Here is a 26,809-nt window from a genome sequence, read left to right as displayed (position 1 = left end):
AAGGCTCCAAAACTCATGATGCTCATGATATGTAAGAGCTGGCAGCATTACTTTTACCACTGCCAGGCTTGATAGTTTATCTTTGCTTGACATTATTGCCCCTCCCCACACGTGGTCAGTAACTCACTCATTCCTTCTGAGCATACACCCCCCCCCCCTCACCCTTTTCAGCCTCCCTACCCCAGTATGGCTCAGATACTACTTGTTTTAATGGTTTTTAGCGCATTGCTTTCTAAGCGCTAATCCCAAATCTGCTATTGAATTCCTTGCCCCAGTCTCACTGGCAGTCAGCAGTTCTCTTGGACTCCCATATCCAACCTCAGAAAGGTTCCAACATTGACCATCTTCTCCCTCGCCTTTCTCTTGAATGCTCTTATTTAGCCTCAGTCTCAGGAGGGATCCAGAGAAAAATACCACACAAGCCAAGCTTTGGCTAATCTCTCAGCTACTGAAATCCCCATCTAGTTCTGATATATCCTACTATGTCAAAATCACTATTTTTCAGTAGCAAGTTATTTATTTCATGTAAAAGATTTCATTTTATGCCCTGTGTCCTGTGCTTCTCTAACTTCTTTACCTTCACTACCAAAGAGAGAAACACAGAATTGTCTTATATTCAACTCTGAAAAAAGTGATGCAAAAGTAGCTCCACCTACACCTGCATCTACTTCTGGTGGAGGTTTTGGTTCTTTTCTGTGTTCTAGGCAATTTCTGCACTGTCTGTTATAATATACTTCCATAATTCTCCTATGTCTCACTTACCTAAAGTTATTTCTAAATATATAAGTATTTCCATTGGATTAAGCTACTTATACTATAAAACAGAAAAACTTTCAAAAAAAGAGATGAAGCTGATGAGTATGAATTATTTGGAAATCAGCTTCAAAACTACTTCCCCAAGTTACAGGTTTAAAGTCTGTACAGAGTCACACCTTACCAAAATCTTGATACACTTCCTCCCACCGTTACACAACTGAATGTCAGCAGTGTGTATTTCACACATTGCATTTTCTCCTAAGAGATTAGAGTCAAGCCACCCGGAATCCAGTCCTCCTACCCCTGCATGGCACAGCAGCAGTGGCAGCACAACGTAGACAATGATACAGATGATTGATCAAGAAGTCACAGATCAGAAGAGGCTTTCTTCTGCTAGGTTTCAAGACACAGTGCCAAAAAAAACTCCTGACATCTTCCCCCCCCCCCCCCCCCCCCCCCGCCTTTTTTTTTTTTTAATAAGGCTGTTGTCCAGCTTTTAAGAAACAAGTTTATGGCTAGGGAAAGTACTGTAATCAACTATTCATGATAACAGCAAGAAAGTAACCTTGAGAAGAACAGAGCACGGATGAAACAACACTAAAACTTTTGCAAATGATCCAAAACAGGGTCAAATAAAGAACCAAAACAGCTGTTTAGTTCAAATTGCTCTACATATTTACTGCAACTTAATACCAGCTTTGGAAAATTCCACTAAGAACAGAAATTTCTGTGTATTTCATTCAGGTATACACACAAGATCTATTTAACCAAAATTCTCTGTAAGAAGGGAAGTATCTCTTGGAACCTAACAAGTTTGTGAGCACGTAAAACATGAAAATTATATATGCAGCAAGTAGATGAAGTAATTTTTTGTGCATGGAAAATATGCTCTTTGTTGGATTAGGAGGAAGTAAAATGATGACAACGATTCTCTCCCAGTCTGTCAAAATATAATTGCACCTGTAACTGTCTGGTAACGGCAATCTCTGCAGCAGAAGAGACCCACTACTGGGTTAAAAGCTGTTACCAGGGCTTCAGCAGAGAAGCTCTGCTAGAACTCTGTGACACTGTTTCGACAGTGATCACAGACAGTGTATTCTGGTTTCCCTCAAATAATGCAATTAATACTTTCACTGCTTTTGGGGTAATTTATATTGATAAAAAGTTAAAAAACCCACAAACGTTGTTTCCTGTATTATAAATTCTAAAATAAGGAAGAACACAATAGAAATGGCAAGAGATTTGTTTTACATTGTTCCAGAAAATATAGACATACAAGCTGAAACTTCAAAAGTAACTTTATATGGATTTGCTAATATACCATTTTCTCAGTAGGAAAGCTTCAGTAATCGCATTTTATCTCGTATCACTTATGTCTGTTTTAATTTAAATTGCTAATATGCTGTAATTCAAGGGTTTACCAGTACAGTCTGAGGACAACACTCAAGGAATGTGCTTTTCACCTTGATCTCCCTATACGCCAATTAAGTCATCAGTCTCAAGCACTGGCTGCTGTTGCCAGCACTTCAGAGCACCAGTAGTGTGTGCCAAGCCTGTGCCCCGAGCCCTCTGCACCCCATTACCTGACTCCCAGCCCTGCCCCTGACGCAGCACCCGCCTCCTCGCTCACTAACCTGGTTTTAGCTTCCACACCCACAGAGGCAGTGGAGCTTGCAGACTCCTCGGATACCGAGTGCTGAAGGACGGGTGTTAGCTGCTTGGTGCTGTCCACTTCCGTTTGGGCATCCTCTTCTGCAGATTGCTCTTTGACTTCTGTTTAAAAAATAAGAATAATATTTATTTATTATTTTTTTAGACTATAAAAACATCTGTAAGCTTTCCCTTGTGCTGCAAACATCCATTTTATTTATAGATAAACTCATGTAACTATGTTCTCAGACACAACATCATTAAAAGATTAGGAAAATATTACCCTTCACATCTAGCTAAAACATGAAATTGAATGCTTATGAAGTTATTTCCACAACACAGTGTGCCACTGTGAACTAAAGATGTTCAATAAGTAATGAGCAATGGGGCAGGGGGAGCATTGTTCAATGACAACCTTTTCATATGAGGTTGCAGTTTTAGACATTCTCATTCTCCCCGCTTCTCCTTTTGTGCACCTGCTGTGTCATCCCTGAACAAACATCAAGGTGAGCACACTAATCTGGGGTATAATAAACCTTTTTTTCCCTCCCAGATTAGCTTTAACTTTGATCAATTCCCTGCACTAGTTCACTGCTGATTACACTAACTCTATGCTGGCAGAGGGTTGAGGAGGTGAAGGAAAGAAGAACACGGTTTATGCCAGCTTAAACTTCATTCCAAACTGTAGGAATATAAGCAATTTTTGCAGCATCCTTTTAATTTAGATTAGTTGTTAGACACAAATATATATATCTACAGCTGACAATGCTACTATTTGCCTAGAAAGTCTGTGTCTGCTCAGGAACATGAAACACCAAGTTGCCACTGTCTGTGCAATTTAAATCCTTTTCCCATTTGTTTTCCTCCTTTGCACAGAGTAAGTCAGGGATTTGCCAGGACGACATGGCAATGCGCCGCTCCAAGTACATCAGACTGCACAGGAAAAAGGGTCAAGGCTGTAGAGCAATAAAATTTGGTATTTCCGCGCTCCTCCATACTTTTGATTTTGAAACCTAAATAACATAAAAGTCATAGGACTCTGGCAGATGTTCTTTGGCGTATCCAGCTTAAGACACTACTGCCTCCTCCTGTCAGTGTCCATGCCTGCTGCATCTGTCCCCACAGCAGAGCCAGACCAAGGACCTGCACCTGGGCCACACACCACCTAAAACTACCAGTGAACATGGGTTTGAGCTAAGAGGCCAATACATGCAGCTCTTTCAAAGATGACCACTTAGAGTAAAGCAGCAGATTATTTAGAAGATTTAAGCAGAAGATACATTCACTTTTTAAAAAAATTAATACACCACATGTCAAAATATAATCCAATACCGCAAAGTATAAATGATTCACGTGGAGAAATGGATGGGTAAAAGAATCTGTGACATGGATGGGCATGCACAAAAACCTGCTACAAGCTTTAATCTTATTTATCGGTACAATAAAAGAGAGGAAAATTCTCAGAACATAAAACTGCACAGCTTGGTCTGTAATGCCGAAATTATATATGCACTAGAGCACATGGAGAAGGGAAAATCTTTCTTATTTCATATACAGAGACTGAAGTAAAATTATTCTTTAACCTAGACTGAACTCATTTAGGAAGACAATGTATAACATTTTAAACCCTCAATGAAGGCATCTAAAATATACTGAAGAGAAACACAAAATTAAGAAAAAACAATAAGAAATTCTTGTTCATGACTGGGTGTGCCAGATATTTATTTGAGCTGGTGTAAACTGGAATCACTTCACCTATTTCAGTTACACTGCTCAGTAACATACCTCTGAAATGTTTTTGGACATCTGAAACATCCAAAAATGACTACCTGTCCGAAAGCCAAATGGCTTGTGTTAAACCCATTCCACCAACCTATCCTGAAAAAAATATTCTGGATGATCAATTGACACTAAATAACTATTTAGTTTTGTGGGGAATACATCCCTTGTAATAGTAAATGGCTCCATACAGAAAACAAAACAAAATAAACCAAACTCCCCCACCCTTAGTTTTTAGCATGTCTGAACAAACAATCTCTGCAATCATTCCTGGATGAGGATTCCCAAAACAGGCAGCGTCCAGCAGAGCCATTCATAACGGTCTGTAGTGCATTTCCAAAGTATGTTGGATCTGAAAGATAATTTCGTGCCAGTAACCCCCAAATTTCTAAATACAACCTCAATGAAGTGCGCAAAACATAAATACCTGTAAGACGGGCAGATGCCAAATCGCTGAAAACAAAACCCACAACACAGCCCAGGACAACCACGCATGAATTGCTCAAGGAAGACCACCAGAAATTGTGCCCTTACTCTGATCCATCTTGGCAACTTTATTTAACCTAGTTAAACTTTGCAAAAGGAACTCTGCTTTATTGTGTGCCTGCAGAAACTTTCAAGTAAGCAAAAGCCATTTACTCTTTGCCAGCTTTCATCTCATTATACATTAATGGGCACCCATTACACTGGAAAGGCAAAGTTCACAGGCACTAACTCATTCTCAAGAACTCTGGACTGTGTGAGAAGACACAGATTGTTTCACTACACACTATGACTATATGAGCTTACATCCTTATGGTGCTTTTTTCCCCTGCTGTTTGCTTCTCTAGAAAAGAAGGGACCCAAATTATACTAAATGAGACAAACAACATCTCAACTGCTGTCTCTGCAATAAAGCAAACTGTGTCTCAATATGCCGTTGGAAGACTGAAAACACGGTGCTCACCAAACAGAATGAAAATAGCATTTATGTTAGTTGTGCATGCCATACTTCAACTTTGTGAAAGTTTTCCAACACAAGATTAAGGAAGAACAGAAGTAATGCATCTCACGAGTCAAACTCCTAGGAGATGGGAGTCCAGCACTGGCAACGGCAAAGGGACAGCAGATACCCTCATCGCTGCCTCAGGTGTTCTTGGAAGCATCTGGCACAATACATTAATTGCTTTTCACTGTATTTAATGAACGTTCATCAGACTTGGTTATGGTATCCTACTTTGAAGCTTCTGGGAATGAAGGAGCCATGAATGATTAATAAATGCGAAGCTCATTTGCAGATTCATATATAAGGCCTTATTTTGCATCCTATTTTCATGATTGTTTCTGTCACCAGACATAGCAGGGACATTTCAGGGGTCTCAACTGTTGCTTACCGAGATGTTCTGCAAGAGGGAATAACATGCTTTTAACCAGCAGGTGCAATTGTTATTTTTGCACAAGGAAGGGGTAGCGCTGTGTCAGAAAATGGCTAATGGGAGAAGATGTTTTACACAGCCTCATAGGGGTCTACAGGAGTACAAGCAACACCAAAATGCTCTACTTCTAGTAGTTTAGACCAATAAAGAAACCAGGTCATTGTAACAACAATATGAAAAGGAATCTTAACAAGGGAATGTAAATTATGAATTGAAAATGCATATCTAGTACTACAATTATCAAGTTTCATTCACTGCCCCAATTTAGGAACAAAGCAAGTTTCCACAAGTCAGAGTTCATATTCTGTTACTGTTCCGGACACAATTTCACAGAAACACCACCTCTCCTGCTACTCTCTGAGGAATTCAGACTGGCACACACAGCGATCACTTATGTGCAGAAATCTTTCACATACTGGAACTTTGTATGTATAGGTTTTAGCAGCTGAACACAGGGGAACAAACGGACACGCTGCGGCTAACCAGTCCCGTGCAGATCACCTGCAACCCTTCCAGACAGCAGCGAGCCAGGCCAAGGTATACCGAAACACATGCAGAAGGCAATGGCTGCTAATAGCTACTGCTATTACTTGGGTTGCACTGAGTTTGTAGTCATCTACTCTTGCCTGCTAAAAACACAACCATGGCAGAGAAAGGGAAAAAAACCATACTGAAGTTTGAGTGTGATGGTAATAACCACATGCAAGAACCGTTTCTCCATGGACAGAGGTATACTTTCTTCATCTTAAGTCAACATTGTAAGATTTTATTCACAACGACAAACAACAAAACGTAGGACCACATCGGAATTGTTCTGTTGGGTTTTTTTGCAAGTGCTACACATGTATTTTCTTTTAAAACCACCACTCATCTATTTTTTTCTATCTGAAGGGCATCGTGGTGATTTACTTACTGCGACAGTTGTTATATGGAGATGAGAAGAAAGCCCGCAGTTACTGTTTTCTGTACATTTCAGTGTGGATTTTGATACTTTTCATTCAAATAGAACTCCTATTTGTTAAATACATTTTATAGAGAAAATAACTTTGTGCAAATTTTGTACCGTCTATAAAATAAAAATAAGGTTTTCAGTGTAGGACCATTTAAACTATAATTTTGGTAATTCTAAACACAAGACACCATATCATGGATAACCAGCTCCAAGTGATCTGTGATCAAGGAACTTCCTAAACTAGGGGTGGTATTCAACAGCACTCATCTAATTATTTTTTCCATTAATTTGTTCAGGTCTTTTTGAAACCCATGTAAATTTTTCATGCCCAAAGCATCCACTAGCAATGAATTCTATAATTTAAGTAGATGCCCAGTGCAAATGCACCTACCTTTGTGCTCTGAACATGACCTGATGTCCCCTACCTTTTGTGTTGCAAAACAAAATGAATCATCATTCCCTGTTCATTTTCTCCATACCACTCATAATTTTGTGGGACCCTACTAAATTCCTCTCCAGTCATATCAGATCAGGTTGAAGTCTTTTACCTTAACTGATCCCCACACAGAAGCTATTATTTACTTCTTGTCATACTTGTTGGCCTTTTCTGTACTTTCCCAATTACAGCTCATCCTTCTGGAGAAGGGGAAGCAGAACTGCACATGGCATTTAACATGCAGTCATACCACCGGTTTATAAAGCAACACTAACAAAAAACACACTGATGCTTTTTTCCCCTTATCCCTTTGCCAGTAATTCTTAGAATTTGATATCCTTCAAGTTATAAAAGCTAATGCAATTCTCAGAAGAACTACAGGTGTACCACTTGCTCAGGTAGCAACAGCTGTTTAAGAGTGATTTTTGTTTATACAAAATTAGGATGGCAATTTTCCCCTGCATGTTCTTTTACATGCATTACTACTGAATTTAAGAGTCGTTTCATTCTCTATGGTCAGTCTTCAGTGCTTTGCAGGTGGGTACCTCTTTTATTACACTAAGTAAGTTTATTTTACCAGCTACTTTTTTCCTTTTTGTACCTGACCTAGAAAAGGGTTACTAGGGCAGATGCTTATGTGACTCCAACGCCAGCCTGGTTTATACTATGATTTTAATTAGGTGGGACTGAGGTCTGAATTTCTCTAATATTTCTTCCACCAAACTGAAGAGTTGGTGTCAACACTGCATTATGAAAAATTAAGACAGGTCCATAGAACTAAAACATACACAAAACAGCACTGTTTCCACTGAGGAAAAGAGCATATGGCACACAAGATACACGCTACTATTTCAATATATTTGACTGGTAATGTGAACGCAAGCAGCAGCAGCAGCGTTAAGCTTCAGGGCAATGGGAAGGTGGAATATTCTGGGTCCTCGAAAACTTCCAAAACCTGCTGGTTATGTTTAACAAAGCATAGTTTGGTACCAAAACTGCAAAAGCAGTACTGAATAAATAAGAAAAAAAGAGGTTGCATTTCAGAAACAACCTCCACAATTAAAAACTCAGTGAGGTTAGAATTTATTTCTAAATAACAGATTCCACCTACTACAAAATATTCCACCTACTCTCAAAACACCTGAGACAGAGATATCAGTCAGAAGGAAAAAAATCAGATTTTTCTAAATGGCCCATTTTAAGCATGCATGATGATAAATGTTATTATCAAGTAAGCCTGTAATGATTTAAAGGCAAATATCAAATAACATCCTGTTGTGTCTGGTTTCCTTATTACAAACAAATTACCAGAATACAAAGAAAAATAGTAAGATGCTTGCAATAATAACAACAAGATGCTTCAGTTCTGCTGATTTTTTCAGTGGCTGGACAGGTAGGAATCGGCTGCGTAAGAAAGAAGGAACTACTCATTTTATAATGAGCACAGGGAATATTAATTGCCTTAAAACATATTTAAGCACATTTTTAAGCACATATTTGCCCCAAATATTTATGGACAAATTTAATCTACAGGCAATGTCCTCAGTAGTATCAATTCTTCCTTTCATTAACTTTAGAAGCGATCAGCGGTATAGTGATGAGACCAAAGTGTCTGTCAGAGAAGCACAAAGTGGACTTTAAAAGGTCTTTGGTGTTAACGAGTTGATAAGAGCTTTTGCCATTGATTCACCCAAACCAGGACTTGCTCTTAGGTGTGTTTTACTTGTTTTAGTGGGAGGTTCTACTCAAGTATGCTTCATACTGGTACAAAAGGTGACTGTATTTTCTCTAGTAAGTAGGATATTGCAGTAATTTTTTTCCTCTAGAAAAGTGCTTTTTAGGCTGCTTCAAAGCTGATGAGATTCTGGATTAGTCCAAAGTTCTCTGCCAGCTTCTACACAGATAACTTTTCTCCACTGAGAACTGTTTTTTTCTGGTTCTTCTGCGCTTTGCCCAGAGACAAAAAAAGCTGGTTAGAGGAAGACTTCAGGGAGTTAACATGAAAGAAATCAACTGGCCAGGCAATGTTGCTGGGTCTGAAAATAACATTACTAATGACAGTAACACAGGCAAGGAGCTATTGGTTGATAATACCATACAGATTCTTTTATGTATTATCAATTCTGAAGCCTCCAGAAACCATGGGGAGGTAAGGGTCTGTTATTAAGTACTAATTTAAGAATTGGTTGACCTCATACAGATAGTAAACAGAATACCCGATGGATTTACTATGGGTTTCGGTCCCAAGAGACTCAGCAGTTAACTAAACTTATTCCACTGTCCTCCTCCCAGATCAGAGTCTGAATCTCAACATTTGTATGTGACACAAAGACAGGAAGAATTACAGACTCTAGGATGAGTAGCATATTTCACAAGTGTTCTCAAAAAAAGGGGAATAATCAAAGAATTAACACACAAAATTCAGTTTCAGTCAACTTAAATGCAGAACCAAGAAAATACCAAGTACAGAAACTGGCTTAAACTAATAGAAGTTGGGAAATAGAAGCAGAAGCTAAGTCTTCATTAATAGTAAAGGGCCACCAAACCTACAGAAAGCTCACCAAGAGAAATTTGTTCCATTATTTCTTTCTTTAGATCAGCATATTTTATATTTGCTTCTGTGTGTGCGCACACAGGCACATGCTTTCCAGACTTCTGTGTTTTGGTTTGGGGTTTCTTTGGCCATTACAGAGATTTGCTCATTGTTCATCAGAAGAAAACTCCTCTCATGGAGAGGAACAACACAAGGGGACCTACAGGAAAACACAGTATTCTACAACAAACTGTATTTTATCGATAGCTAGAAAACTGGAAGATGTTGATGGCTGGAAGGTCTTGACAGGACCAGGGGCAATGGGCACAAACTGCAACACAGGAGGTTCCCTCTGAACATCAGAAAATGCCTTTTTACTGTGAGGGTGCCTGAGCACTGGAGCAGGTTGCTCAGGGTGGTTGTGGAGTCTCCGTCCTTGGAGATACTCAAAAGCCATCTGGACATGGTCCTGGGCAACCGGCTCTGGGTGGCCCTGCTTGAGCAGGGGGTTTGGACCAGATTGCCTTCAGAGGTCACTGCCAACCTCAACCATTCTGTGATGCTGTGGGTGCTAAAATAGTGGGAGGGATGGGTAATCTCAACGTTGGTTGGATAGAAAAATACCAGTGTAAAGTAACTGGTGGGAACAACAGTGAAGAAAAATGGAGCCAATAACAAAGAACTGGAAAGACAAATACAAAACTGAGAAGCAAAACAGTCACTAAGACAGAAACCAAGAAATCAGCAAGAGAGACAGGGCTGGTGGGTAAAGGAAAGGAGTCTATCCTGAGGTCGACAAGAAGCTGAAAGTCTAATAATTCAGTAGAAGCAGTTGCCAGCACCATTTTTTAGGAAAAAAGTTGACTTGGCTCCAAACAGATCTTTTTTCCAAATTCCAAAATTTCCTTTTTCCAATTCCAAATCCCTCCTCCCTTTCCATCCTTAAAGAATGCTACGTTCATTTATACTAAAGCAAACATAGCACTTGGCAGAAAACAGGCAGGGCTCAGAAATCACTGTAGTTGGCGGGGATAATGACCCATACTGAAATGATCAGAGCGGCACACAGCTTACCCTGCTTTGCTTCCTATTCTGCCTCTTTTTACATACGAGATTACAGAATTTTGTTAAGGGTAGGAACTTGTTTCCTGGACTGCCATTAAAATGGCCGTTCCTTAGCATTACAAAAAAGCCACTTCAGGAAGATTTTTTTTTTTCTTTTTAACAAACATTTGTGTCAACATTACAAATGGAAAGAACATATAATATTTAGTACTTACGTTCTCCCTTGCCTTTTTCCCCATAAAAGATTTGACAGCTAGAAAACACCTCTTTATTCTAGGTGGGATTATATGGGGCATCTCCTTTTTCCCTCCCTGTGAGGAAAGTGCTCATTCCTCCTGCATTGCTCCCTTCCCTAAAAGTAGAGTTTATTACACTGACTACAACTTTTATAATGTGGACTTCTCTCATTTTATGAAAATTAATTAATTCACAAAAGCGCTCCAGTAATGCTAAACTCCATAAATAAAACAAAACAGAAACAACCTCCCAAACCCACACAAACAAGAAATAAAAACCTCACACAGTAGAAGAATTCCTGATTATACTCAACACATGAAAAGAACAATGGAAAAGAAGCTAGAAATACAGAGACTCAAACTATGTCAGAAGTCGCATGTCAAGAGTTTTTGTACGTTCAGATGATCTCATTTCAAGTTTTGTAATATTACTATATTGTGTTTTGGTTTGCCAACTACTACAGCAAATTGTTGGCAAGTCTACTTTTTGCAAGAAAACAAAAAAAAAAACCTGTTATATTCAAAGTAAAAATTCATAAACTGGAACACAAATATACTCCAATGTGATTAACACCGTTTTACATGGAGCAAGAAACTGGGATTACTCCTTCTCCCACACTATTATCATTAACACAGATAAGCACTTAGAAGTTTTAGAAGCAGTCAGCCTTTTCAATTAATATGATTAAACCTCTATCAAGTCACACGGTATTCAACTTTTAAAATAATGCAATTGCAATTCTGTCTCTATCAAACTGCTCAAGACAATAATGCTCTTTCAAGTCTATTCTGGTTCCCCCTGTCAAAATGGGATTTCAGACCTATGTATTTTCACGAGGCTTCTTTCCACTTAAGAGTACAGTTTGCAAAACCATCTTGGGCTCAGCACTGAAGTGATGGTGCATCACTTCCAGAAGCAGACCCAGCAGAGTCTTTGTCTATCAGGATTTCTAGCACAGTGTTCCACTGCTGCCTGTACCTTTAGAAATAAGCATCAGTCCTCTGTGACAGCCAGGATGACTCTGATGAAGGATAATGGAGAGACTTATCTATATGCACTCCTGGAGTCTCAACAATAATTATCTGTGTCCCTCTCTCCTTTGAAGTAAAAACTGCTCTCAGATCTCTGTTGAGGAACTTTGTTAATAATGACATGTAAAGCCAAAAAAAATACATCTATCACTAAATTCCCTACACAGTAGTGCACCAGCAGTGGTTAAGCTTGCATTTCTTTTTGGTTTGGGTTTTTTTTAAAAAACATATTTAAAATTTACAAAACTTACCACTTACAATCACACTTTCTGTCCCCTTTGCTGATTTTCATAAGACTTTTTCTAGCACATGGGATAGGAAGAGTAATAAATGGAATACAGAACACAATTACAACTAGCCTTCCTTCCCCCTACTCTGTTTTTCTACAGAGAAATACCTGCTACAACTTTTTCACTTTCGACTTTAATAACTGGTAATTATCTACTTGTAGAAGCTGGAAAAGACCAAGTTCACTACCACCAGCAGCTTATTACCAGGGGCAGAAAAACAACTGACAGAATAAAACGATGCAGCATCCTTGTATTAAGCTTTAATCTAGACTCCCTCCACAAACCATTAACAACACTTAAATTCAACACAAGTTGTGACTAAACACTCATGACACTCCCCAAAGCCTAGAGGCCTGAGTACAAAGCCTTCACCACCGTTCATCAGCTAGCAAGTAAGAAGCAAGAGACTAGCATATACAGTTGAAACTCATCCTCCATCCACTTGGTAATTTCAGCCTCCTCTTTTATAAGCTTTCACTACTGTAACCATATTCCTGTATGGTCTATGTAAGATGCTGCTGCAAAATGGCTCTTTTGAGGTCCTCTACTTTTTCTTCCTATAAATCTACACTAAGCACAGATTCTTATCTTCCATCTTTAAGGACCTCACAACTCCACCTCCTTTACTTAGCAGCTATGAGAGTAATTTGACAACTCCCTTAACTCAGCTGGCATTTCCATGCAATTGCCGGCCTGACCGCCAGCTTCTGCTGTTAGTGTCTCTGTGCTTCCCTCCACTTTGCTCATTACACCTAATTAAATTTATAAACCCTTATGTCTCGATGCATTTTTAAGGCTTATTTCTGTCAAACCGACAAACTTCCGCCAATTGGCCATGGCATCATCCTTCCTGGCAGGTTTCACCCTTCTACGCATATTCAGTCCCTGGTTAAAAACAGGCAAATGGCTACAGACACGTGCCTGGCAAAGAGATGACAGTTCTTCACCATGGCCTTTATCTTGTGTGTTAGCTCATCTGCTTGTCTCCTTAGACTCTTAACCTGCCAGAACAGTAATCACAGACTGTTACAACAGTACTCGGTCCAGTACAATGAGATCCCTCTGGTAACAGAAGCATTTGGGTACTATCATAACAAATATTTACAAAAGCAAGAACAGAGGTTTATCTTGTTTCCTAAGCAGCAATAGGAAGCATTAACATTTGGTTATCCCGATTATCCCTTTGGTATATAATCTGCTGTAGTTAGCTGAAGATACAGGTCAATAAGTAATACTGTATTTTGGCAGGTATTCTAAAAATAGCAGCTACCACTTCACAGGTTTTATTTTTGTTAGATACACACTTACAAAACCAGAAAAAGAGCCTCTACATAACTACACTACGAAGGCATTCCCATTAGACTATTTGAAAGCAATAGGTTCAAATAGCTTTAGTTGATATAGGTTTAAATAACACAGGGCATTTTTCTTCTGTATCTGCTCAAATACACATCTCATACTACAAAATGAAAGAAATATTTCTTGTCTACCAAAGTCCTGCATAATTAAATGCATTTCCGAGACAGAAGCAATAAGCAGACAGCATCAACACTATACTCTCATTACCTGTTTCCACAGTGTTTTCTGTTTCTGCTGCCTCCAAACCATCCATACTGTCTTCATCCTCCACTGCAGTTTTTCCTCTACTCCGAGGCCTGCAAACATAAGAAGGGAAAACTCTTTTTAAACTGAAAGCATTTTTAAAATTTTGACGTTTAAAATTTAAATTAGGATTTAAATAATTTCATTTTGAGGGATAAATGTCAGCACTAAATTATGTAACGTTTAAGCTAACCCATGATTTGAGTCTTGTACAAACCAGAAGTTTCCTCCCCTATTTTCCTGTTCTAGGTAATGTTCTCAACAACATACACTTGAATCAGCAGTTGCCCCCTTAAGTTTTTCTGATTATTCTTACAAGAAAAATACAGTAACAAACTTTTACTGATCAAAAAATACATTAAATTAGCAAGATTTTAAGATATGAGCATTCTGTTTGCTCCACATAGGACGTAACTATAGATAGATATGAGAGAACATAATCCAAAATCTGGCCAGTAGTCACAAACACTATAAAATAGATACCGATCCATCCAGAGCATCTGTCGTGGTTTAACCCAGCAGGCAGCTAAACACCACACAGCCACTCGTGCACTTCTCCCCCCTGCCCCCCCCCCAGTGGGATGGGGGAGGGAATTGGGGGGAGGAAGTAAAATTCGTGGGTTGAGATCAAGACAGTTTAACAGGACAGAAAAGGAAAGGAAAATAACAATAATAATAATAACAATGATAAAAGAGTTAGAATATACAAAATAAGTGATGCACAACGCTATTGCTTGCCACCTGCCGACCGATGCCCAGTTAGTTCCCAAGCACCGGCCCCTGGCCAGCTTTCTCCTGAGTTTATATACTGGGCATGACATCACATGGTATGGAAAATCCCTTTGGCCAGTTTGGGTCAGCTGTCCGGGCTGTGTCCCCTCCCAACTTCTTGTGCCCCCCAGCCTCCTTGCAGGTGGGGTGGGGTGAGAAGCAAAAAAGGCCTTGACTTAGTATAAACACTGCTTAGCAAAAACTAAAACATCAGTGTGTTATCAACGTTATTCTCACACTAAATCCAAAACACAGCACTGCACCAGCTACTAGGAAGAAAATTAACTCTATCCCAGTCGAAAACAGGACGGCATCCTTGGAAGAAATTTCTACAGAATAATAATGATGCTAAAGCAATTAAATTGAAACACGTATTATTTTCAGTGAAACAAGTATTATGACACATAAAATAAAATGTTATGAGAGACGACTAGATGTCATCACATTAAAAAAAGTCATCACATGAGGACAGCACATCAAAACTAAAATACCTGGCAGACTTGTTTCAATTTCAACCAAGGTCTGATGGAAAGCAGACAGGTTTGTGCCACAAATTCCAGCCTTTTTTCCCCGCCTGGCTCTTCAGCAACTAACGTGGTGGGCTGTTGAGAAGCCCAAGCATCCAGATTCCCAGCTGTTCAGCAGCCCATTTGAAAGGGAGCCAAGAGCTTGGCACCTCGCCTCCCAAATTTTCAGGCTACTTGGCAACCCGCCTGGCGTGCTGACAGAAAGCCTGGGAGACCCTGGGAGCTTCTGATTCCAAGTACACAAATTCTGAGCGGTTTGGGGCATCTCAGCAGTTCCAACATCCCAGAGCTCCCAGGCAACCATTCACCCAACCAACATGCCTTGAATCGGGATGCCATGCGGGCCAGCACACAGGCACCCTGCTTGCCCCCCCACAACAAAACCGCTCCAGTTCCTCTTTCACAGAGGATTCTGAAAGGTTTGGGCTTAGTTCTATGTTGGGGGTGAAAAGGTTTGGGGGTTTTTTGAAAGTGATTAAATCATTCCAAAACCAGTATTTCCTTTTTTTGCACAGTCTGTTATAATACTTAAATCTATCCGAACTACTTCCACAGAACTAGATCTGCTACATTGGCTATGAAACAAACTCTATCATGCAACGCCTTTGGTTCTCATGGATCAAAGAGGGTAACATGCACAGAACTGGAACCATCTTTTGAGTCTACATGTGCTGTTCTCCTGCTAGAAGAAGAGTGACTGCCTTGGACTACCTAACAAGACGACCCCGTCAAATTGCGTTGGGACCAGTTTTGTCTCTGCAAAGGAGGAAAAGAAGAATCAAAAACGAGGCTCAAACCGAAGCCTGAAAAAACACACTCCATTTACAAAGGAGCTGAGGCAAAGAGCAAAGTGAGAAGAGATGAAAGACAGAAGCACTTTTCATGACATCCCTATGAAATTTGTTCAGGTCAATGCTGAAAAACATAGGCACAGTGGAAACCCTAAGGATACAAGGTTATCTTTCCCCTAGCCTGCTTCTCTGTAAGCAGTGACAGCATACCTGTAACACACAAAGTAAGTAATACCCTTCTCAGACGAGAGAGAAGCCAGCATCCCCTTCAGTTATTTGCCACCTTACAAGCTTCCAGTGCAGTTTCTTAAAACACGTTTCACAAATATTTAAGCCAGAATAAACTGCACAGCGACCCAAAGAAACTGTCTCATACTCCTCCCTTCAGCGACCGTATCAGCCCATCTACGCGTACGGCTATCAGTGAACTGGCTGGAAGGTGGACACGTTTTGGAAGTGGGAAGGCCACAAATGATTCTTGCAGCAGCATCTGAGATCATCACACAGATTTATTCCCATCTGTAATGAAGAGTAGGGAGTAGAGCAAATGGAACGTCATACTCGTTGGATGGAATAGGCTCTTCCAACAAGATTGAGATACATCAAGAAAGACATAACACTCTTCTAACACTTACAAAAACAATGCAGCTGGCAAGAACACAAGTGCATTTAAATATTACATTTCTTGTAGTTCTCCACAACATCCCAGTGCATCAGCCAGCACCAGATGAAAGGATGGGAATGCAGGTAAGTGAAATCACTTCCCTTGGTGCAGGAATGCTCAAAAGCTTTACAGAACACAACCAGCTAAGACCAGGGATTATTTCTAAATCCTATCCCAATTATTCTTCTACCAACTATCCATCTGCAACGCAAAGTTACAAGTTTGTACTAAACCAGGATTACTTTGAAATCATCACAAACATAAAAGGTAATTCTGCTTTCTTCACAAGTACCCCATGTCAGTATTCTCTAACACAATCCTGTAGGCGAAGGTCACTGGATAGTGGAAGATGATGATTGTTTATTTAATAATTTACATACGGCTTTAGATTTTCTATTAAAACTACATTTCATGTATTAAACACCGAAGTACCTCACAAAACCTTTTTAAACATTTTGTTTAAACAAGAGCAGTATCCACTCCTTGAACTCCCTATTGTATTTTAGCAACCTATTTAATACTAAGAAAAATCAGAGGTTTCAATTAATTAAACATAATTGCTTCTTTCAGCAAAAGATATAACCACGTCTGGTGTTTTCTTGCCATTCCCCTCCCCCAAATATTCTACAAAAAGACTTCAATCGTGCAGGTTTTAAATAAAACTGAAGAAGTGGTGGAAAAAATACTGGACTGTATTGTTAACTTATTTTTGCTAGTTACATTCATTGCATAACCATCACAAGAGATTTCATAGCCTACAAATTTATGTTTGGCTTAGAAAAAAAAAATAATTCAAGTCACAAAACAGTGAAATACACACTGTACTGACAACTGTAATTTGTCTCCACAGAAAGAGCCATATGAGAAGGCCATATAGCATACCTAATCATTGCAATCAACATTTGTAATAAGAATGGATTGCTTGATGTTATTTGAATTAAGTTTATACATTTTCTTTAATTATTTTATGCATAAAGCTTTTGGCTGGTTTGCATAACACTAGATTTTTGCACTGACAAACCCTGTAAATTTTTTATTTTTCTATTTACTTATTCCACTCCCCCTTAAATAAAGTGGGAAAAGCAACCTGTGCTGTGTTATTCTTCAGGGACTTGACTTCCTCTTCTGAAGGAGGATGCAAAAAGGCTGCTTGGGGCAAGACAGTGGCAGGGCCAGCTTTTGCTGCCTCAAAACAATTACAGAACAGCAGCCGGTGACTATTCCCCTTCGCTCACACAAAGCCAGGCAGTACTGAACAATAGTTCAATTGCTATGTTGAACATTGTAACCTCAGTTCTGCTCTAGATCTGGAAGCTCAATCCCAAACTTTCTTACTAGGAGGGGTAACTACATCATGCGTTTACATATCATTGCAGAAACCCCATCAGTTCGCGACAGCAGAAGTACCAAACACAGATGAGCCACGTCTCCTACAGCTTACAAACCAAGAACAAAATGTACAGGCAGAGCCTGACCAATACAGACTCTACAAGAAAACAATAAATATTAGTCAGTACAACAGGCAGTGGCCTTGGTACGCAGGCTGAACTGCTGCCAAGGTTTCTGCAACTGGCTTTCTCGCTTGCCTTTTTCCTACAACGGAGTTCAATCTAGAAGGAAAAAACAAAAGCATATCTATTTACGTTTAAAAGAACAGACCCACTGAGAGAAATATAACTTCTTTAAGTGTTTAAAGCACATGCAGCATTTCATGAAACGAAGTCAACAAGACAAAACTACACTTTTTTATGTATATAGAACTCCAGTTGAATATAATTACTGTCTACAATAATTTTACTCATATTTGCATAAAATGGAGTCATTTATCAAAATCCTTTGTGACCTACTCCTAAATTTGTTATCAATTAGCTTTCTTAGCTAATGCCTTTCATTAATCTCCATCTTTAAATACACCATAGTAAACAAAAATCTCGTAATTCTTCTCCGGGTAAGCAACTAATTAAATTTAGCCCACAGGAAAAAGAGCCCAGAAAAACCTTTTGCAGGGCTCAGCAGACCATTAGGTACTCCCTCTGCACTGGGGGAAAGCCTCGCTGAGGCTCTCTCAAAGCCTCACCAACTTTACTAACACAGGAAGATCACCAGGCACCTCAGTGGCTTCTACCGAATTGCATGGAGAGCAGCGTGGATGCACAATGCTGGGAGAAAATGCAGAAGTGTCTTATTCACCTGCCAGTAATCAGATACTACTACTTTTTTTTTTTTTTAAAATACATGACATTTTTTGCATGTTTGGGTCTTTTTTTGTTTGTTTTTTTTTTAAAAGCAATAGCAATAGCACCATAACCTGACAAGTATACTGTAGATCAAAAGTACATCTTGGATCTTACTCATTCTTTCCACAAAGTGATCAGGAATAAGGCCATGGGCCCACATCTCCTGGGACCACATGAAATAACTGACAAAGCTACTATCCTCAGATGCCTGTCACTGCCAGGCTGCTAGTTTATCATTACCCAGAAGTTACTGCCAGACACCAGTTTCTGCAAGTTCTCCGTAAGTTGCTACCAACAAAATCAGGTGACAATTTGTTCAGACCATTCATCAAAACTACCTTACTAACCCAGTGCATTTTGTTTCAGGCTTATGAGAATGTGTTCATACAAACCACTCCAGAGCTTCCCCTCTTTCTCAAATCCTTAAACCTCTAGATGGTTCAGGGAGAAACTACCTCCTGCCTACGCTTTGCAAACTGCTGAGCAAAATGATGGTACTAAATATATAAAACAGGGCCAATAACCTTAAAAAGCGTTGTAACATCTGGGATACAGTAACATCCTAAACCAGCACAGATGTCTTGTTAAATGAACATCTGTCCACAGCCTTACCCTAGAAGATGGTACAGGAATGATTTATAAAAAGGTTCAATTAGTGCTGCCGTCAGCACGGCTAGAAACGAATTAATGTTCACAGGACAGTTTCACAAGTGAAAGCTGTTACAGTCTTTTCAAGAATCTTTTTAACAGGTGTGTAAAAGCACATGCTCCCACTATTTCTGAACCGTAAGCACAGCTGTAAAAGCTTAACTATGCTTAAGTATAAGCCAGAATACCTAAGGTTCAGCTAGTAGCCCTGTACGAAGGGAACCACAGCAAGCAAGTAAGAAAGAATCACTTCACAGAAAGATCTACAAGGAAAGGGTTTTTTTCCCCTCTCTGAACACTACTTTTCAATGTAGTCTTTATTACTTCTAAGAGTTGAGAAAATTCTACATCCAAGTCTGGATAAAATGAACAATACGGCTCTGGAAGCAAGGCAGATGCCAGTTCGCTAGAATTAATTTCAATAGCTCTAAACACTACAGGCCTAAAATAGGAAACTCGCTACCATATTTGACTCATGACTTCAAACTGATTCCAATTTAAAAGTTTCTTAGGAGAATTTTTTAATTGAGCCATCAGTAACAGGTGCAAACACTTTCGGCACTTGCCCTCCACAACATTTCCTTTTGGACATTATAAAAAAAGAACTCAACATGTACTTTCTTCCTATTTACTTATTATATTAGATATGTGTATATTAAAGGCAGAAGGACCCTGATGTATGGAAAAGATGTGCAACACAAACATCAGAAGTGATGCAAAGGTAAAAAAAAACCTGACCTTTTAGAAACAGAGCGAAGTGAAAGACTGTAGGAAACCGTTTTTGTTTAACATCTACAGAACCAGACTTTAATTACAATCTCATTATAAAACTTGCTCAACCTTCAGTTTCATTATTAAAAGATCTCAAAAATATACTTGATATTGCCCATTACTCTCCCAGTAAAATCAAAGAAAAGTGTGTATCTTAATACTTGTAATTCATAAATTACTATGTCAAAGAGAAGTGACCCAGCTTACGTTTAAAACCAAAACACCGCAACTTCCCACCTTACATCTCCTTTAAAAGGTAAGGATCTAAAAGACATTATTCATTCACTCAGCATTACTCATTCACCCAGGATGTAACATGTTCAGAGCTGAAACTTTTTTCACATCTATATTTTATACAGTTACCACTGAGAGCACTAAACACCTGAAATAAAAAAATATTATAGCCTTTGAGATCAGGGATGTTGGAGAAAAAGCATAAAAAGAACCTAGCCTCCGCTCCACGATTCTTATCTCAACTTTTCCAGTACTCCCGTGAAAGGGAGATTTGTCAAAGATTTCCTACACTACCCAAAGAAATGCAGATAGGAGCCTTTTAAAGATTATTTGTACCTCATGCTGTAGATTCATCTTTCCTTTCGTTCTAGAGTACAATCACTACTGACAAAAAGTAAGCTCATGCAAAGGAAACCGACTGATGAATGCAGAGCCCTTAAAGGAAAAAAAGGCTGTCCAGAGACAGGTTTTGAGTAAAATATCATGTGTCAAAACAAATTTGCATCGCACGGTTCTAACAACAATTTAAAGGCCAACTGAATCAGTACTTTTAAGCTGCATTGGGTCTGCGTGCCAAGGTTCTGGTAGCGGGGGGTTACAGAGGTGGCTTCTGTGAGAAGCTGCCAGAATCTTCCCCCATGTCTGATAAAGCCAAGGCCAGCCGGCTCCGAGATGGACCTGCCGCTGGCCAAGGCCGAGCCCATCGGCGATAGTGGCAGCGCCTCTGGGATAACAGATTCAAGAAGGGAAAAAAGTTGCTGTGGCACAGAAACTGCAGCCAGAGAGGAGCGAGAAGATGTGAGAGAACCGACCCTGCAGACCCCCAGGTCAGTGCAGAAGGAGGGGGAGGAGGTGCTCCAGGCGCCGGAGCAGAGATTCCCCTGCAGCCCGTGGGGAAGACCATGGTGAGGCAGGCTGTCCCCCTGCAGCCCAGGGAGGTCCACGGGGGAGCAGATCTCCACCGGCAGCCCAGGGAGAGAGGACCCCATGCCAGAGCAGGGGAAGAGTGAGGAGTCCTGCCCCTGAGGAGGAAGGAGCGGCAGAGACAAGGTGTGAGGAACTGACCCCAACCCCCATTCCCCGTCCCCCTGCGCCGCTGCAGGGAGGTGGAGAAAATCAGGAGTGAAATTGAGCCTGGGGGGAAGGTGTTCTTAAGATTTGGTTTTATTTCTCATTATCCTGCTCCTATTTGATTGGTAATAAATTAAGCCAATTTCCCCAAGTTGAGTCTGTTTTGCCCGTGATGGTAATTGGTTGAGTGATCTCTCCCTGCCCTTATCTCGACCCACGAGCCCTTTGTTATATTTTCTCTCCCCTGTCCAGCTGAGGGGGGGGAGTGATAGAACAGCCAGCTTTGGTGTGCAACTGGTGTCCAGCCAGGATCAACCCACCACATAAGGAAATGTGCAGTTTGGTCTATCTGTATTTTCAACTTCAACTGCCCTTGCACAGTCACCTGTACTATGTGGGTTCTCAGGCAGATACTGGAGCAAAATTACTTTCCATGGGAGACTGAGAAAAGGCAAATAGGATGTCCTGCTGACAGACACTCACCAGAACAGTCTACCTGAATCAAAGGGGCATAATTACTTTAAGAGGAATGCCAGCACACTGTTGGAAAATCTTAACCTCAACTCAATTTTGCAGAAGGCCACCAGATCCAGGAGCCTGAAGCTACACTGTTGGATGATGAGGCTGGTCTGGCCAAAGCGATTGCCTTCAGCGTTTTCTCTGCTCTTCCCTGAAGTTATTTATAGTTGTTCTGTTTGAGTCTGGAACTGCTCTTTTAAAAGATAAAGCAGATCAAGACTATCCTAGCTGAAACAGAGCCTTACTAGCAAGACCATGAAATCCTTCTTCCCAACTTGTAACCCATTTGGGAACATCCTCAGTAGGTTGACAAGAAAGACGGAGTGTAACAGCAGCCACAGACCAAACTAGGAGGATTCATAATCATTAACAGTTGCAGGCACATAAAATAATAAACTTTTCACGTGTGCCGATAAAATACCCATGGAGTCACAGCTCTGCTACAGCCAGTTACAGACTGAAGTATTGAGGCTAAGGCTACTACACTGCAATGTACTTCTGCGTACCTTTTTGTGATACCATTACGGGAGAAAATCTCAGTTTGATGTTAAAAGTACAAAACCAGGTTGCCTGATCTACATGTATGGACTGTTCAGGTTTGGAGACAGTTCGAATAACAGAGTAAAAATTATATAAAAGCCTTTCAGATCTTTCCCCTTTTTACTTTTCAAACTGACTATTCAGGTATCTATAAATTCTGGAAGCGAAAATTACTTTTAGTCAAATATCTGTCACATTAACTCAGCAGCATCCAGTATCAAAAATTGCTACAGGTTCTTATTTCTCAAGAGCTACCTTCCCACTGATAGGTAGTCTTGTCGTCTTGACTTGCAGTTTATAGTTTTAGTCCTGTAACACAAAACACATTACATGCAGACCTTAACCATTACACACATTTCAGAAGTACAAAAATATTTGATGCAATTATGACCTTCTGACGCATTTTGTATTTGCAGTTTTGCACAAACTACATCCTTTACACATTTGTTACCAATGCATTTAGCCATGTTCACCATCAAAATGATGCAAAACAACATACCAGAATTTCAGCACTTTGCAATTTTTTTTAATACCTTTTCTGGAACCAAATTAGACAAATCTTTGGGAGCACCAGCAGCTACAAGTAGAGCCATCTGCATGTTTCCAACCCCAGCTAGTTCTGTGTATCTACCTGGCTCCAGACTTGGTAATGGCTATATTCTTATGATACCCCCAGACAACAGTTAGTGTGAGGCTCTTCAATGAATTTGCTAAATAATGCTTATCAAGACCACTGAATGCTTTCACATGTTCTATTTTTACAGGCAAGGAGAATGAAATGGCAACGCTAACAGTTGAGAGACCACTGGCATTGTCAAAATCACAAATCCTCTAACCTTTGCAAGAGTTTCATGAGTGCACCTGCACCATCAAACACTGTATTTGTCCACACTTCTCTTTCCTCTAAGTAAATAAAACTGCATCAAACTATGCTACTGCATCAAACTCTTTTTTCTTGACGGGTAGTGTAAGCATCCACTTACATCCAAACACAAGATTTGTTTCTCCATGACGACGGCTATGGCAAGTTTTAATTCCTCCAATCTTGTAACAGCCATGATGCCCATAATTTTTTACCCACAACAGCACCAAGCTCACATCTTTTTTAAGAATTAAGAATTATCCAGCGACTTGCTCTTCCGTATGTTGCAGGGTTTGCCTGCTACTCTATTCTGAATAGAGGTGGCAATACAATGGTAAGGACTGTAATTCTCATGTCTGGTGATTTCAAGATCCTGTACATGAAATTCAGCAGATCTGAATCATCGTGCATGAGAAACAGCTGCCAAGTACTTGGAACTTGGTGGAAGTTTTGGTCTCTGTGAACAGATTTTTGTAATTTTAGCACCATTAATTAAGAGTCATTTTCAAAGATTTCCTTTTGAAACTTTGCAGTCTGCCGGAGTCTTACCACAGTAAGATTGTAAAGATTCTTTCAAAATGCATTTGTCTGCTTATGTTAAATATTCTCACTGGATATATTAAGTACAGGTGCAGACTGTGCTGCCTGTCTTAATACTCAGTCACACACAGTGCAGGTATACAAACAATGGAATGATCTAATACTAAAGTTTTTACTCAAAAAATTATTTTTATACCCAGCAAGTACAGTCTGCATACAATGGATCATAAAGAGCTCTAACCATTGCTTTTATTCGGTGTTAATTCAGTTAGGATACTCTAAAAAGGATGCAAATATTCAGCTCTTACCTATTATATCAATTTATTTAAGACAAACTAAACCCCACTCACACAGCATCAAGAGGTTTCCAGATCTTACATCTATCAAAATGCATCAGTCAACTCAGAACATCTCATGCTTTCTCATCGAATAAAGCTCAGTTATCTTGTCTCAAATCAAATTTAGTCATGTTTTTAGACCTAATAGCAAACACAAGTCTTCCTGTAGATTACATGGAAAATATCTCCATTCATTCTTATGCTTTTGAAGTATTTCTGATCCCACCAATATCACCAAAAAACCAAACCCTGTCTGTCTCTCAGGTGCACGTTACAGGATTCCCTGAGAAAGGCATCTGTCCTACGATTTCACCTGAACTTCTGTTTGCAAAAGGCGATGAACAACCTACAGGCAACAATATCAGTGTATTTCCCTACTGCTTCCCCCAACAAGCATTTAAGCTTAAACTAGAAGGATCAGGACATGAAAGGAATGGCAGTACCCAAAGTAATATAAATAACCTGCTTTTATGCAAGATGCTGACCTAGAACACATTAGGTAGAATTTTATTAATAATACCCAAATTAATTGATGGCATGCAAGAAAAGCAGTTCTTGCATGTTAACGACAGTTTGTCATTATCCATCTAAAATGGATTTAGACAGGAAAAAAAACAGAACAGAAACGAATGTCATGTCACCACATATCTTTTCCATCTGTTAGCACCCTTAGTGCTCCTTATAAAGAAATGCATTTTTATTTCAGATAATGTCAACAAGTATTATGAAATATTTTTCTTTCAATAAAACTGCTAAACCTAGGAAAGCCAAAGGGAAAAACACAAGATCTGCTCACTAATTAAAAATCCATTAGAACTTATTCAGAAGGCTTGGAAAACCTCAAAAAAATAAAAATAGACCTAAAAAGAAAATGGGTAATGTAATCAGATGGGTGTCAGTGTAAATTTATAATTCACATGAATTGTTTTTCTTCACAAAATTGTTTTCAAACTAGAAGTAAATCCTAAAAGCCAGATCATGGAAACTATTTTTATACCAGAGTAAATAAAACTCTGGAAATACTATTGTGAAATATAAACAACAATACAAGTAGCATAATAAGTAACGCTCCGAAGCGCAGTCACAATTAAAACAAGCCTTCAAACTTGTTTAAAAGCTTCTGTATAAACAGATACATCAATCTCTAGGGGCATGGATAAGGCAGAAATGCTGCATTCTGCTAACAAAACTGTCCAATGCTTTTTTTCCATCCCTGAAGAGGATTCTTCTAACCTGGAGACACAAATTTGCCTTCTGACAATTACAGATAGGTTACAAATAGCCCCAAATAATTATAATAGAGAACTTTGAATCTTCTATTCAAAGGACTGTTAAATTACCATCTTTATGTGGGACAATGATCATTGCTATACACCAATGTTCTCAAAATTTCACTTCTTTTTATTTGAGACCACTACAAACCATACCAAGCTACTTTCTCTGTTTCTTCTCTATGCCAGTCTCCTGTCCATTAAGATTAAATACATAAGTTCACGGTATTTTTTTAGAACTGTTATTCCCTCATTTGTTTAATTTACCTTTTTTTCATGTTTTTCTTTAAGGGCATGTTAATAAATAGATGAGTTTTCCAGCACTTGATGCTAGAGGAGTTCTACTACCTGATCACCTCCTTCACACCCCCCCAGCATCAGATGAGATCAGGCTATGACAGAAGTGCTACCAAAAGAATGATCTACTGCTCAGCCTACGTCATACGATACAGGTCAGAGTTATAAACAAAATTGTATCTGTGTCACATGATAGGGGCACGTATCCAGCGAACCTTGTTACAGCAACTACTACAATGGAAGTCATCCAAGAGGACCAACTGATACCTCCAGGTCAAGTTCCTTTGAGGCCATCATCCAAGGACACACAAGCAGTAAGATTACTCCATTTACTGCACTGCAAGTAGCAAAAGGTCCTCAAGTTCTGCGACTTCTCTCCAGTTCCACAGATATCCTCAGTTTAAACAGGCAAGGAAATGTGTTTTTAAGGTAATAGGAAATTATTTCTCAAAATTATGTTTAGTATGGAGGAAAATGCCAAAAATGTTCAAGATTCAAACATGCTAACCTGAAGACATAGAAATAATGTTAAAACAAAGCTTAAGAATTAACACAGATTGCATTTATACACAGCAAAACACAGCTAATTATCATCCAGATCAGTTATCCTATTTCATTCATTAAAGGTTCAAGAACATTTGTGCTGGAAGCAGCAAGGCAGAAGAGCAATGATAGGAAAGAATAGCTACAGAAGGAGGAGAAGGAATAAAGCAAGTGAAGCTTCTTTTGGTGACTGTGTAAGTGATGCTGTCTAAAAGGATTTGGAAATTACAATCTGAATCACTCACTTCATAACTTTTTTCAGAACCCACCAGAAAAAAAAGTCATGAAGATAATCAGAAATGATGCTGAAGCTGATTTATAATGGGACTATTTGTATATCTACCTGATCTTTTCTGAGCATAGACCTTCTGGAATGACAGCTTCTTAGGTATTTATACTTTTATTTCAGCTTGCTTTTTACATATATACATATGTTTCT

The 26,809-nt window shown here is 39.4% G+C and overlaps 1 protein-coding gene across 13 annotated transcripts in view; it reads right to left on the bottom strand.

Moving 5' to 3' along the window:
- The window catches only part of KMT2C (lysine methyltransferase 2C), a 201,238-nt gene that overhangs the window by 135,838 nt on the left and 38,591 nt on the right, over nucleotides 1-26,809 (bottom strand). For all 13 annotated transcript variants that reach the window (XM_030008068.2, XM_041122094.1, XM_041122098.1 and 10 more), the window contains 2 exons: nucleotides 13,711-13,799; nucleotides 2,391-2,529 (listed from right to left, as the gene is read on the bottom strand). In XM_030008068.2, the coding sequence (XP_029863928.1) occupies nucleotides 2,391-2,529; nucleotides 13,711-13,799 (228 nt within the window). The remainder of the gene's footprint in view (nucleotides 1-2,390; nucleotides 2,530-13,710; nucleotides 13,800-26,809) is intronic.

Source organism: Aquila chrysaetos, chromosome 3 (assembly GCF_900496995.4).
Source record: "Aquila chrysaetos chrysaetos chromosome 3, bAquChr1.4, whole genome shotgun sequence".
Taxonomy (NCBI): Eukaryota; Metazoa; Chordata; class Aves; order Accipitriformes; family Accipitridae; genus Aquila; species Aquila chrysaetos.
This window is presented reverse-complemented; position numbering and strand designations above follow the sequence as displayed.